At 49.4% G+C, this 13,418-nt stretch overlaps 2 protein-coding genes and 1 long non-coding RNA gene across 4 annotated transcripts; 1 reads left to right on the forward strand and 2 right to left on the reverse strand.

The window, feature by feature from the left end:
- Positions 1 to 2,709: 2,709 nt before the first annotated feature.
- On the reverse strand, positions 2,710 to 3,462 carry LOC136967796 (uncharacterized). The gene is made up of 3 exons (XR_010879526.1): positions 3,316 to 3,462; positions 2,923 to 2,968; positions 2,710 to 2,785 (listed from the first exon to the last, which is right to left on the reverse strand). It is a non-coding gene; the product is annotated as an uncharacterized lncRNA (long non-coding RNA).
- Positions 3,463 to 4,006: 544 nt separating this feature from the next.
- zgc:101765 (uncharacterized protein LOC450036 homolog) lies at positions 4,007 to 5,955 on the forward strand. Of its 2 annotated transcripts, XM_067261737.1 has the most exons (5): positions 4,007 to 4,032; positions 4,143 to 4,404; positions 4,651 to 4,936; positions 5,363 to 5,532; positions 5,787 to 5,955. In XM_067261737.1, the coding sequence occupies exons 2-5, from the start codon at positions 4,166 to 4,168 to the stop codon at positions 5,953 to 5,955; spliced, it is 864 nt and encodes a 287-aa protein (XP_067117838.1). In that variant the 5' UTR covers positions 4,007 to 4,032; positions 4,143 to 4,165. The 2 variants fall into 2 exon arrangements, with proteins under 2 accessions (XP_067117838.1, XP_067117839.1); XM_067261738.1 differs by lacking the exon at positions 4,007 to 4,032 and having other exon boundaries at positions 4,122 to 4,404.
- A 735-nt stretch (positions 5,956 to 6,690) lies between these two features.
- badb (BCL2 associated agonist of cell death b) lies at positions 6,691 to 11,039 on the reverse strand. The gene is made up of 4 exons (XM_067261452.1): positions 10,906 to 11,039; positions 9,962 to 10,093; positions 9,205 to 9,428; positions 6,691 to 9,013 (listed from the first exon to the last, which is right to left on the reverse strand). Exons 2-4 carry the CDS (start codon positions 10,083 to 10,085, stop codon positions 8,873 to 8,875), a joined length of 489 nt encoding a protein of 162 aa, XP_067117553.1. The 5' UTR covers positions 10,086 to 10,093; positions 10,906 to 11,039; the 3' UTR covers positions 6,691 to 8,872.
- Between the last annotated feature and the right edge of the window lie 2,379 nt (positions 11,040 to 13,418).

The raw sequence follows: 13,418 nt of genomic DNA on the forward strand, positions 1-13,418 counted from the left end.
TCCGTCTCTCTAGACTCATATAAATTCTCCCTAAAGCAGAGAGGTGTGTGAACAAGAGAGGGAGAGATGGGCGAGAGAGGTAGAGAGACAGAGAAACGGGCGAGAGAGAGAGACGGGCGAGAGAGGTAGAGCGACAGAGACAGAGGAGAGAGAGAGATGTCTTAGCTGTCTGTTTCAGGTCTGTCAATCTGCTGTTCCGTTCTTCCAGCTAGTTAAACACGCAAACACAATCTGTCACACACACACCCTAAGGACACACACACACACACCCTCAGGACACACACACACATACTGCTACAATAAGCTCCTGTCCTGTTCATTAGATGAAGTTTTGTCATAAACTTGTACAAACAAGACTGTTTAACCAGAGCAGGCCCCAAGGCCACACACACACACACACACTCACACACACACACACAGATTGAACAATCACACCTAAAGGTAATTTGATGTGTTATAATTAGCTGTCTATTTCAGACCTCCGCTTGCTCTTCCATATGATTACTGCAGCCTCACTGGCCTGTGTGTTTGTGTGGCGTGTGTGTTTGTGCGTGCAACAGAGTTGGAGAGAAAGGCAAAATGTCTCATGTGTGTGTGAGAGAAAGCAAGTGCATGTAGGTGATTGTGCCCTTGTCTGTGCAAACTTTCATGGCGAATAAATCCCATTCTGATTCTGTGTGTGAGAGAAAAAGCGTGTGTATGCGTTTGTAAGAGAGAGTGAGAGTGTGTTGTGAGAGAGTGAGTGAAAGAGACAGAGTGAGAGAGACAGTGAGAGAGAGAGAGTGAGTGTGAGAGAGAGAGTGAAAGTAAAGAGACAGAGAGAGAGAGTACGTGCGTGATGGTACATTTTCTAATAAAAGTATGTACCTGTAACTTTGCCAAGTGTGTGTGTGTGTGAGTTAAACCATAGTTCTCGCTCGCTGGTCTGACAGTCAGAGAGATTGAGGTGGCGCCTGCCAATTGCATAATGGCACAGAGAACAATACTAATGTGTGTGTGTGTGTGGGGGAGGAAGAATGTCTGAACAGGTCAAGAAGCGCACCTAATGGAATAACCCCTCACACACACACTCACACACACAGGTGTGTTAGTCTTCCACAACCACATAACCCTGTTCCACCTGACACACCACACACACTCACAGTGACGGTGGTGGGGGCAGGTGGGAGGCTCTGCTGCTGGGCAGCAGCTCCCTCTGGTGGAGGACTCCCTCTCACTGCACCCTGGAGACACACCTGGACACACCACACACACGTACGAACGTACTACTGAATATGGCTACTTTAACTCACACATCAAGTTAGTATAGTGTGTGTATCTAAGGTAGTATGTGTACTATACTATACTATATCATACTATACTATCCTAAACTAGACTATTAATTATACAGTCCTATATTTAGGATACTGCATTATACTACACTCACTATCCTCTACGATGTTCTACTTAGTATACTACAGTATACTATATAATACTATACAATATTGTATTTATTATACTGTACTATACTATACTACAGTATACTACACTATACCTATACTACAGTATACTACACTATACTATACTACAGTATACTACACTATACTATACTACAGTATACCACACTATACTATACTCACAGGTGTCCAGCACTCTGATCCTTCACTGAAAAAAATAGCAAAGAAAGTAAAATCTGTGTGTGTGTGTGTGTTCCACCCACACAGTGTGTGTGTGCGTTGTGTTCCAGGTACCAGAGTGTGTCGTGTGCGTTGTGTTCCAGGTACCACAGTGTGTGTGTGTGTTGTGTTTCCAGGTACCACAGTGTGCGTTGTGTTCCAGGTACCAGAGTGTGTGTGTGCGTTTGTGTTCCAGGTACCAGAGTGTGTGTGTGCGTTGTGTTCCAGGTACAGGCTGATGAGGTAGGGATAGGCTGACAGCAGCTCTCCTGACTGTGTGAAGCACAGCTTAGACACTCTCTCCCATCTGGTCTTGTCTGGGCCGGGTTAGGGATGGAGGTAACCTTGGCAACGGCAGAAACTAACGCGGTGACTACGGGTAACAGCATGGTCCGTTCAGAGGACAGATCGAGGGATGGAGGGAGGATGATGAAGGGAGGAGGATGAGGGAGGAGGATGGAGGGAGGAGGAGGGAGAGAGGAGGATGAGAGAGGAGGATGGAGGGAGGAGGATGAGGGAGGAGGGAGGAGGATGGAGGGATGGAGAGAGGAGGATGAGGGAGGAGGATGAGGGAAGAGGGATGGAGAGAGGAGATGAGGGAGGAGGATGGAGGAGGAGCGATGGAGAGAGGAGGATGGAGAGAGGAGGATGAGAGAGGAGGATGGAGAGAGGAGGATGAGGGAGGAGGATGGAGAGAGGAGGGATGAGAGAGGAGGATGAGGGAGGAGGGATGGAGAGAGGAGGATGAGGGAGGAGGGATGAGGGAGGAGGATGGAGAGAGGAGATGAGGGAGGAGGGATGGAGAGAGGAGGATGAGGGAGGAGGATGAGGGAGGAGGGATGGAGAGAGGAGGATGAGGGAGGAGGGATGGAGAGAGGAGGATGAGGGAGGAGGGATGAGGGAGGAGGGATGGAGAGAGGAGGATGAGGGAGGAGGGATGGAGAGAGGAGGATGAGGGAGTAGGGAGGAGGGATGGAGAGAGGAGGATGAGGGAGGAGGGATGGAGAGGAGGAGGATGAAGGGTGGAGGATGGAGAGATAGAAAGGCAGGATACAGGGGAAGATGTTGAAGTGAGCGGTGGAGAAGGGCTGAAGAATGTCCAGGTTAGCCAGCACCACTCTGATGGCATCCTGGACACATTAGGAAGGAAGGAAGAAGGAAGGAAGGAAGGAAGGGAAGGGATGAACTGATTAGTCATTGCATTAGTAATGACTAATTGATTTAGTAATTAATTAATAAGAAATATGCTCTATTAATAAGGGATTACCTCCAACTCTTTGTTGACAAACTCCTCACCCATCTTCTCCTCTCCACTGTCAGAAATATGCAACAATTAACTTAGTCCACTAAAACAGACTGTCAGACAGACAGACACAGAGATGGCAGAAGGACACACATCCTTCACTCAAGTAGAAGTACAGATACTCGTGTTTAAAAAGACTGGTCTGACTTGAAGTAATGACTACAGTTTTTCACTCAAGTTAAAGTAAAGAAGTATGGGCTCTGACAAATACTTAAGTATAAAAACTGAACTGTAAAAAAAAGTATGTAGGCATACGGAGAATCATCAGAATCATCACCATAATTTTTGTTACCAAACGATGACAACATAGCAATCTCACGCCAAACTTTTGATAAAACTTGAGAGCCCTTCTGTAACCTGCAATTAGTGCCTCCTCTGATCTTGAACTTGTAAACATGATGCCCCGCCTGGACAAACCGGGTCTCCGGTACCGGGAAGGAGAAGGGCTGGATGGGCATGGTGGCACGCTGTCGACAGGTGCAGATTTTCTGGTGAGGAATTTAAAAAAAGAAGACGGCCCTTCCCCAGTAAATAAAAATGATAGTAACGACTGAAATAAAAGTTAATGTTTCTATATAGAATAATATGACTCAACTAGCTAGCACTGTAGCTCTAGTACTGTAGTCAATGTTAAACCAGTGCAACGTAGCAACCTAGCAACACACCTAGCTACCAAAAATGTCATGGTCCTATTTATAGCTCCAGACCAAACACTCTCTCACGTACTTAGTTGAACACAAACCCACAAAACATGCTTACCGTAATTCTCCGAATACGGAAACGAATGTTTACCGTTCAAGAAATCCAGCATTGAGACAGTTAACCGGTCTGTCAATCATAGAACAACACCGTCACGAGACAGACAAGTTCCCGCCTCCCGGCTTCTCTCCTCCCGCTGATTGGACGGCTGCTCGTCCAGTCAACGGCGTCCTCGCTTGTGTCTCTATGGTGACGGCGAACAGGAACTTCCACCCAAAGTCACATGACCTGTATCACGTGATCCACGTGGCTCGGTTTAGCAAAAAGTTGTAAACATTTAGGATTTTATGTTGAATCTTGTAATTCTGGAATCGGGTACGGACTGTTTCTGTACTGTTTGATCGTAAGCATAGATAATATACAGATGAGAATAAAAATGTTCTCTCTGCAGATATCATCAGCTTTGAGTTCCCTCTCTCTCCCAGGCGCCGTCCACCGGGTCTGAATCATGGACTCGCAGCCAACCGTCTTGCTCAACACGGGCGCACGGATGCCCCTCCTGGGTCTGGGCACCTTCCGCCTGTGCGGTCGCGAGGATACGTTCCGGATAGTAGATGCCGCTCTCGCCTCCGGTTACCGCGCCTTTGACACCGCGGCCGTCTACCGCAACGAGGAGCACCTTGGTGTCGCGTTAAGGGAACTGCTGCCCAAATACGGACTCACCAGAGAAGATGTTTTCATTACCAGGTAGGTAGGAAGGTAGCCAGGCAACAGGACCAACTGTCACCAGGTCACTGGTTGTAAATAATACATGGATGTTGTAGCAGGGTTAGTTGTCCTGAAGTCAGCTCAGATTCACTTCTCCTCTCTCTCTGTACTTACTCTTCCCTCCCCTTCACCTCATCCACCTCCTCCTCCACCTCTCTTCTCCTCCACACCTCTTCCTTTCCCCCTCCTCCACCTCCCCCACCCCTTCACCTCCACCTCCCCCAGCAAACTAGGCCCAAAGGACCAGGGCTCCAGGGCCAGAGAGGGGGCCCTCCACAGCCTGTCCCAGCTGGGTCTGGGGTACCTGGACCTCTACCTCATCCACTGGCCTGGGACCCAGGGCCGGGGAGTGTCAGACCCCAGCAACCCAGGGAACAGGGCCCTTAGCTGGGCCGCGCTGGAGGGGCTGCACGCCCAGGGCAGCCTGAGAGCCATAGGGGTGTCCAACTACACGCCGGCCCACCTCAGAGAGCTGCTGGACGGGTGTGCTGTGCCCCCCGCTGTGCTGCAGGTAACTGGGGGCTGGCTGTGTCTCTCTCTCTGTACCTCTCTCTCTCTTTCTGTCTCTCTCTCTGTACCTCTCTCTCTTTCTGTCTCTCTCTCTTTCTGTCTCTTTCTCTCTCTTTGTATCTCTCTGTCTCTCTCTCTCTTTGTATCTCTCTGTCTCTCTCTCTCTCTGTCTCTCTTTCTGTCTCTCTCTTTGTATCTTTCTGTCTCTATCTCTCTCTTTGTATCTCTCTGTCTCTCTCTTTCTGTCTTTCTGTCTCTCTCTCTCTGTTTCTCTCTCTCTCTTTCTCTCTCTCTCTGTCTCCCTTAGTGTCTAACAGTGTCTCTCTCTCTCTCTCTCTCTGTCTCCCTTAGTGTCTAACAGTGTCTCTCTCTCTCTCTTTCTCTCTCTCTCTGTCTCCCTTAGTGTCTAACAGTGTCTCTCCCCCAGGTGGAGTTTCACCCCCAGCTGGCCCAGGGGGAGCTACGACGCCTGTGTGGGGAGACAGGTGTCTGTTTCCAGGCTTACTCTTCTCTGGGAACTGGGGCTCTGCTCCAGGATCCCCTGGTGCTTCGGGTGGCCCAGGCCTGCCAACGCACCCCAGCACAGGTGCTCCTCAGGTGGGTAGGAGAGGGGGCCCGGGGTCCCTAACTCTGGAGGTCAGACTGGAGGGTGCCTGGTCGGTTTATTTAAATAGTTTAATGCTGATTCAGTCACAGATTCATATTCGGTATTGATTCAGCAGTGTGAGGTAACTTTGACTCAAGTTACACATTTCTAGAAGAAATGGACCAGAGGGATTCAGTTCAATTAATGACACCATTACAGTTCCAGCTACACTGAAAGACTCAGTGATTGGTTCACCTGTCCTCAGGTGGGCCACCCAGCAGGGGGTCCCGGTGCTGCCCAAGTCGTGCTGTCCGGAGCGCGTCAGGGACAACGCAAGGCTGCTGGACTTCCAGCTGAGTCTGGAGCACATGGAGGCGCTGACGAAGATGGACTGTGGACAGAAGTACTGCTGGGACCCAGCAGGGGTGGTGTAGAGATGGGGGGTGTAGAGATGGGGGGGGTGTAGAGATGGGGGGGGGGGGGTGTAGAGATGGGGGGGGTGTAGAGATGGGGGGGTGTAGAGATGGGGGGGTGTAGAGATGGGGGGTGGTGTAGAGATGGGGGGGGTGTAGAGATGGGGGGGGGGTGTAGAGATGGGGGGGTGTAGAGGAGAAGGTGATGGCCTGACTGACAGAGGAGGAGGAGGAGGAGGGAGGAGGAGGCAGCATGTCCACCATGGTGTGACCAACTCAATCACCCTAATAAATAGTTGTGAGGTTGGAGAACAAGTCTGTGGAGAATTCATCTTAATTTGTTGTTATCCTATGGATTTACTTTTTGCCAAATATTGTATTTATATATATTTTAAAAAGGATGTTGAATAGTGGGCTCTAATATGAATATTCTCAAATAATTTGTTTGATGAAAATAAAGGATGGTATTATGTCAATCACGTATGCTCTATATATAACGATATTACATTTACATTTAGTCATTTAGCAGACGCTCTTATCCAGAGCGACTTACAGTAAGTACAGGGACATTCCCCCCGAGGCAAGTAGGGTGAAGTGCTTTGCCCAAGGACACAACGTCAGTTTTCACGGCCTGGAATCAAACTGGCAACCTTCAGATTACTAGCCCGCTTCCCTAACCGCTCAGCCACCTGACTCCCTATATACAGTATTTAATTAAAATAAAATATTTTACTGAATGAAAACATGGCATTGTAATGGTTGATAAAACTCTTTATTGTTTTCATGACGTATACCAACAGCAGTACATTTATACTGAAAATACATTTACAAAAGGCAGTTAAAAAATCAGAAGAACAAGGTATTTCAAGATTATTCCAAAGGTACACACACACCCTAATCAGTAGATTCAAGTAGTAGACTCCTGCTAATCACCTGGTCCTGAGGCACAGTCAGGTTCTCCAGGGGGGGTGGAGGTATGTAAACATACCGATGCAAGACTACAAGCAAGCCCGGGCACAACGGGGTGGATGGGTGTGACTGAGAAAGTGACTCCTATCTGACGGACTACTCACAGAGGCTCTCATATCCCTCCGCCCGTCCACAGCTCCTCACAGCTCCCACAGTGTGGGTTGAGGATGACTAAGGCTCATGGACTTACGGAGGGAAGAGAAGCAATGTTGCTCTACCTCTCTGGTTTATCACCTCTCCTCAATACTCTGGGTGGGGCTGTTCCAGGACAGCTGCACCACTCTAGCTCATCACTCCTGGTCACTGTGGAGGCTGAGGCTGGGGGGGGGGAGGCTGGGGCACCAGAGGTCGAGGGAGGGAGAGGCTGGGGGAGGGGTGACCAGAGGAGGGGGGAGGCCTGACTCTTATCCAGGAGTACGAATCAAACACACCTACCAGATCATTACATAAAAACAGTGGTCGGGGTGCACTTGATATGAATCACACTTAGTTATTAGGGGAGCGATCCAACGGTTACAATCCGCTCTGTGAACAACGTCAAGTGCGCCCAAAGTATTCAACAGTATTAAGGTACGCCTGATTTGCCTTCGCAGGTTAAAGAATCAAAGTCGACTCATTCATTGGTTTCATTCCACTAGGAAACACAAATCAAATGCAACCCTCCACCCCCAAAAAAATAGACAGTATTTTGACCACGGCAGGAAACTCCAGATCTGACCCGAGAGAAGATATGTCAGCGCATGTGATTTAACCTGCTCAGTCACGGCCCAATCAGATCACACTCCAGGGTACGAAGTTGGAAACAGGATCGGAAATATATGTTTACACAAGTCATGGTGTCATTCTATTACGAAATATCATCAATAAATCCCCATTTCCCAAAAGTCATTTTAGTTTTTATCTCATTCCTTAAAATATCTACAATATTTACATTTTTTAAAGGCTTTCTTACACAGGTTCTTGTTTGGTGGCTCAATATAGGCAAAAATTAAACTCTGGATTCTCTTGCGGTATTCATAGCTAGCTAGCCCTCGTTTCTCGCTACGCAACTATATGTCGCTGAGGATTGTCCCGGTAGAAGATTGTTTGTCAACGTTTGTATTTGGGAAATGAGAGTGATTAAACTCCCAGTTCAGGTGCAGTGCAACCGCCTTTAAAGATGGCAGACAGATTATCTATTCAGATTAAACAGTGGATTAAGCGTTATGAAATCATAATGTCACCAGAAACCTGGAGCCACCTAGGATCAATACATCAAGGATGGGACACGGCTGTCGATTACCCATGAGCTTTTCAGCTAAATTGGGTTTAGCTAAAAGTGGATTTGCATCTACGTGGTTGATTGAAATTAATAGAATTTCACTTTATATATGAAAACGTCTTGTGTGATAGCGAATTTGCTCTAAAGAGTGACAGCTAGCTACCGTTAGCGTTTAGATTTCACATTGTGATGAGGACGTTATCTCAACCTTGCTATATTCAACCTAGGTTACCAGTGACGTCATATGACATTATCGCGTGACATCATGCCATCATAACGACACCAGACAATGACGACCAGAGGTGTTTGAGAGAGTGTGCTTCTATTAGGTCACAGACCTTTGATCTTTCACCTCTGGCTCCATTACCCCTTTTAGGAGGCAGTGACATCATATGGCTAGACACACATTGAAAGAGAGGAAGCAATCGTCTATCCTTTAGTGGCGGTGATCCGACGGTTCAAACCCCAGAAGAAGATGGTGTACTCTTGGTGCAGATGACGTCTCCTTCCCTGTTGCATAGTGTGGCCAAAGGAGACAACCAATGTTGTCGTCGTTAACATTCCATCCATCCATCACCTCTTCCTCTCCTCTTCCTCTCCTTCTCCTCTTCCTCTCCTTCTCCTCTTCCTCTCTGTCAGTGACGGCCAGTGAGGACAGGCGAGGCGGTGTCATCTTCCCCTCCATTCCTCCGTCCTCCCTCCATCGCTCTACTCGGTCCGGTCGGAGCTGGCCAGGTTGGCATGGTTACTCTCTCCCTCCGTCTCCTGGTGACTGAACAGGTAGTTCCACCAGCTAGGGGACGTCAGCATGGGCCTAGCCGCACTCTCGCTCCGCACCCGCCTCATCTCCTGAGGGGTCAGGAAGTCACGGGGTCGGAGGTCATGGGGTCAGACGGGAGGAAGAAAAACAATAAATTAGATTTGGTGAAATTCAATCCCAAAATTATTTCAGAGATACTCGTTTTAATGCCTTCACCATCCCCTCCTCCCCTCTCTATCTCTCCCCTCCCTCTCCTCTCTCTCACCCCTCCCTCTCTCACCCCCTTGTCCAGCAAGTTGTCGAAATCGTCGCTGTAACGCCTCAGCTGCCTGCCGTACTTCTTGGCCGCCCACAGGGCAGGGGGCGCCGACCGGGAGCGAACCCGAAAAGGAGCCCCCTCGGTGGGCATGCCGGCTTCGCTGGGGCCCCTGGCCTGGAGGTCCTGGTCCAGGTCCACACGGTGTGAGGCGTGGGACTCAGAGTTCACACGCACACGCCCCCCACCTGAGGGGGGGAGGGAGGGAGAAAGAGATAAGGAGGGAGAAGGAGGGTTGGGGAGAGAACAGAAGGAGAGACAAAAGAAGGAGGGAACGAGAGAAGGGAGGGAGAGTGAGAGAGAAGGACAGGGATGGAGGGAGAGATTAGACTTCAATTCAACAAACGTTTTCTTGATCCAGGGATGGGAAGAGTTTGATGGAATGAGAGGGAGGAGAGAGAAACCTGTCAAAAGGTCAAACTAGTCATGCCTTTGGCCCGGTAGGGTTTCTCTGACCATTACATTACATTTAGTCATTTAGCAGACGCTCTTATCCAGAGCGACTTACAGTAAGTACAGGGACATTCCCCCGAGGCAAGTAGGGTGAAGTGCCTTGCCCAAGGACACAACGTCAGTTGGCATGACCGGGAATCGAACTGGCAACCTTCGGATTACTAGCCCGATTCCCTCACCGCTCAGCCACCTGACACCGCTCAGCCACCTGACCAATGATGACTGAGGACCAGGACACGGTTCCCAGCATGCTTAGCGGGCGACTCACCTGGCAGTCGTATTACAGGTACGGTGAGGGAGGGGCCAAGAGGATCCCCTGTCTCTGATTGGTTGGTTTCTCCTCCCTCTTCTGAGGATTCTGATTCGCTGTCGGAGATATACATGGTGGCCATGGTGACATCTGGAGGAATGGGATGGAGGAAGAGAGAGTGTGGGGGAGGGAGAGAGAGAGGCAGAGAAACCATAAAGGAAATAGAGAGGGAAAGAGAAGGGGTGAAAGAATGAGGAAGGGAGAGAGTGAGAGAGAGGTACAGGCTAAGGGAGAACTAAATGCCATTCTCCATAATTAACTCGTCAGTCCAGATAAGCTTATCTTATCGCTACCCTGCCTGCGAAGAACGAGTTACACCTGAATTCACCAATTCGTAAAACACATGAACACAAAAAAAATCACACGTAGATTCGTGGTCAACAGCTGTTTTTGTATGTCTCACTCCCTAGCGCGCTCATTCACACATACACATAAACAAACACACACACACACAACACGACGTACTCGGTTTTCATACAACTCTCTTCCGCCGGTTTACAGATAACTATGATAAAACTACATAACTAAAGAATCATGCGTCCAATCGGCGAACTGGTAGATATGGTCTCTGCAACGTTTAACAACTCTGCTGATGTTACAATCATCCGCCAGCGATAGTCGAATAAAATACAGAAGAAAACTTCCCGTCTTCTCATAAATCCGGTCCAAAGGTATCTCTAAAGATTTCTACCGGCCAGATAAGTTGTTCTGCCCACCGAGCACACGCACGCCGACACCACGGAACCGCTTACTACTTATCAGCCCCAGCACACCGAACGCACTGAAATATTGCCTGCGCTCGTGTTGTGTTTAAGGAACAATAGAAACTTGGTCAAACAAGGGACGGAGGCGCGGCGCACTTAGATAACAAGTAAAGAGCGTAAATTAACTCAGTTTCTTACCCGAAATCTTGGGAGAGGTGACCTCTACCTGCGGCACCTTGTACCAATCACCCTCTTTCCGTCGATGTTGTTGTTGCCAAGTGTCTTTTTCTACAGTAAAATACAGTTTGACTAGTCTCGCCCAATCGCGTCGTGTCGGAGGATCGCACCGCTGTCCCGCGCTGGACCAATCACAGTGCACGCATGGCGCGTGTACCGCGGTCTACGGTAACGTCACTGTTGCGAGCTAGGACTCGGTCTGCGCTTTGTTTGTCTCGCGGGGGCCCGTAGTTCCCATAATAAAAGCGCAGTCAAGTTTCTGGCGCCTATTGTGAGGCGAAGAACCGCACAACGTCAATACTCCTGTCCAACCAGTAGATGTCGTAGAAAGACAAAACCAACTTAGACTTTCATAGAAGTTGTTGGTTTTGATCATTCAGCACATTCACTCTCATAGACTGGCAGACTGGCAGACTGGCAGACAGATAGACAGATAGACAGACAGACAGGTAGACAGGCAGACAGGCAGACAGGCAGATAGACAGACAGAGAGACAGGCAGATAGACAGACAGACAGACAGACAGATAGACAGATAGATAGATATACAGATAGATAGATAGATAGACAGACAGACAGACAGACAGACAGACAGACAGACAGACAGACAGGCAGGCAGGCAGGCAGGCAGGCAGGCAGGCAGGCAGGCAGGCAGGCAGCACAAAATGTTCAAAATGAGAAGTGATGGTTAGCTAGCCATGACCTTTCCCCTCCCTATCCTCTCCTTCTCTCCTCCCTGTTCTCTTCTCTGTTCCTTTCCCTCCTCCTCTCCTCCTCTCCCTCATTATCTCCCCTTCTCCTCCTCCTCCTCCTCCTCCTCCTCTTCCTTCTCTCCTCCTCCTGCTCCTCCTCTCCTGCTCCTCCTCTCCTGCTCCTCCTCCTCCTCTCCTCCTCCTCTCCTCCCTCTCGTTCTCTCCATCCCTCCCTGATCCAAACTTCATCTCAGCTGTATTTCTGACATGTACAATTATACTGTTTATATTATGCTGTTTATATTCCTTCTCTGGCCTCGCCCTGCCACAGCCCAGCGCTCTCTCTCTCTCTCTCTCTCTCTCTCTCTCTCTCTCTCTCTCTCTCTCTCTCTCTCTCTCTCTCTCTCTCTCTGTCTCTCTCTCTCTCTCTCTCTCTCTCTCTCTCTCTCTCTCTCACACACACACACACACACGCTGCCACAGCCCAGAGAGGTATTTAAGGAAACATCCCGCCCCCGCTGTCTCACACACACACACAGACATATACACATTCACACACACACACTCACACACACACCGTTTATACTGTACACTGCCACCACACTCTCACACACACACAGAGCATATACTGTCTCACACAAACCCACACACGAATGCAGTATATAAACTGTCACTACACAAATACAAACACACACAAACACACACACTCATGACAGAAACTAAACTTAGTACTTGTTCATTACAGTAAAGTGGTACGGGAAGCAGACTTCTGTGTCACAGCCCTCTACTGCTCCTAGCATGGAAACCAAGAGAGAAGAGAGACCAGAAATTACACCAGGGAGAGGTTCAGAGAGACGCCAGGAGAGAGGCTAGGAGAGAGGACAGGAGAGAGGCTAGGAGAGAGGCCAGGAGGGAGGCTATAGGAGAGAGGCCAGGAGAGAGGCTAGGAGAGAGGCTATAGGAGAGAGGCTAGGAGAGAGGCTATAGGAGAGAGGCTATAGGAGAGAGGCTAGGAGAGAGGCTATAGGAGAGAGGCCAGGAGAGAGGCTAGGAGAGAGGACAGGAGAGAGGCTAGGAGAGAGGCCAGGAGAGAGGCTAGGAGAGAGGACAGGAGAGAGGCTAGGAGAGAGGCTATAGGAGAGAGGCTAGGAGGGAGGCCAGGAGAGAGGCTAGGAGAGAGGCTATAGGAGAGAGGCCAGGAGAGAGGCTAGGAGAGAGGCCAGGAGAGAGGCTAGGAGGGAGGCTATAGGAGAGAGGTCAGGAGAGAGGCTAGGAGAGAGGCCAGGAGAGAGGCTAGGAGAGAGGCCAGGAGAGAGGCTAGGAGAGAGGCCAGGAGAGAGGCTAGGAGAGAGGACAGGAGAGCGGCTAGGAGAGAGGCTAGGAGAGAGGCTAGGAGAGAGGACAGGAGAGAGGCTAGGAGGGAGGCCAGGAGAGAGGCCAGGAGAGAGGCTAGGAGGGAGGCCAGGAGAGTAGGGAACTATCACTCTCCCACAGCAGAGTTGTTGACTCTGCTGTTTTGGAAGAATATGTGTGTGAGAGAGATAGTTTGAGAGAAGAAGAGGTTTCTGGAATCTATAGGGGAGATCCACGTGTGAACTGACCTCTCTGAGACAGTGTTCTGAATGTCTAGTGACAATATAACAAAATCAATCAGCACTATCATCCTAGATATGGGGAAGTGTGTTTTAGGGAACTGGATGAAAGAGGGAAATGAAAAGGTCTACTGGTTCACCCATCTATCTTCCTCCACATCTCTCTGTCATCACTCTTTACCAAGCTCTGAT

This window comes from Osmerus mordax, chromosome 23 (assembly GCF_038355195.1).
Source record: "Osmerus mordax isolate fOsmMor3 chromosome 23, fOsmMor3.pri, whole genome shotgun sequence".
Lineage (NCBI taxonomy): Eukaryota > Metazoa > Chordata > Actinopteri > Osmeriformes > Osmeridae > Osmerus > Osmerus mordax.

Excerpts from the sequence above, each read along its gene's own strand:
- zgc:101765 (XM_067261737.1), top strand. The coding sequence starts at position 4,166 with ATGGACTCGCAGCCAACCGTCTTGCTCAACACGGGCGCACGGATGCCC. Across the intron at positions 4,405-4,650 it reads GAAGATGTTTTCATTACCAG|CAAACTAGGCCCAAAGGACC; the intron begins GTAGGTAGGAAG and ends CACCTCCCCCAG. Across the intron at positions 5,533-5,786 it reads CCAGCACAGGTGCTCCTCAG|GTGGGCCACCCAGCAGGGGG; the intron begins GTGGGTAGGAGA and ends ACCTGTCCTCAG.
- badb (XM_067261452.1), bottom strand. The coding sequence starts at position 10,085 with ATGGCCACCATGTATATCTCCGACAGCGAATCAGAATCCTCAGAAGAG. Across the intron at positions 9,429-9,961 it reads ACCTGTAATACGACTGCCAG|GTGGGGGGCGTGTGCGTGTG; the intron begins GTGAGTCGCCCG and ends TCCCCCCCTCAG. Across the intron at positions 9,014-9,204 it reads ACAACTTGCTGGACAAGGGG|GAGATGAGGCGGGTGCGGAG; the intron begins GTGAGAGAGGGA and ends CTGACCCCTCAG.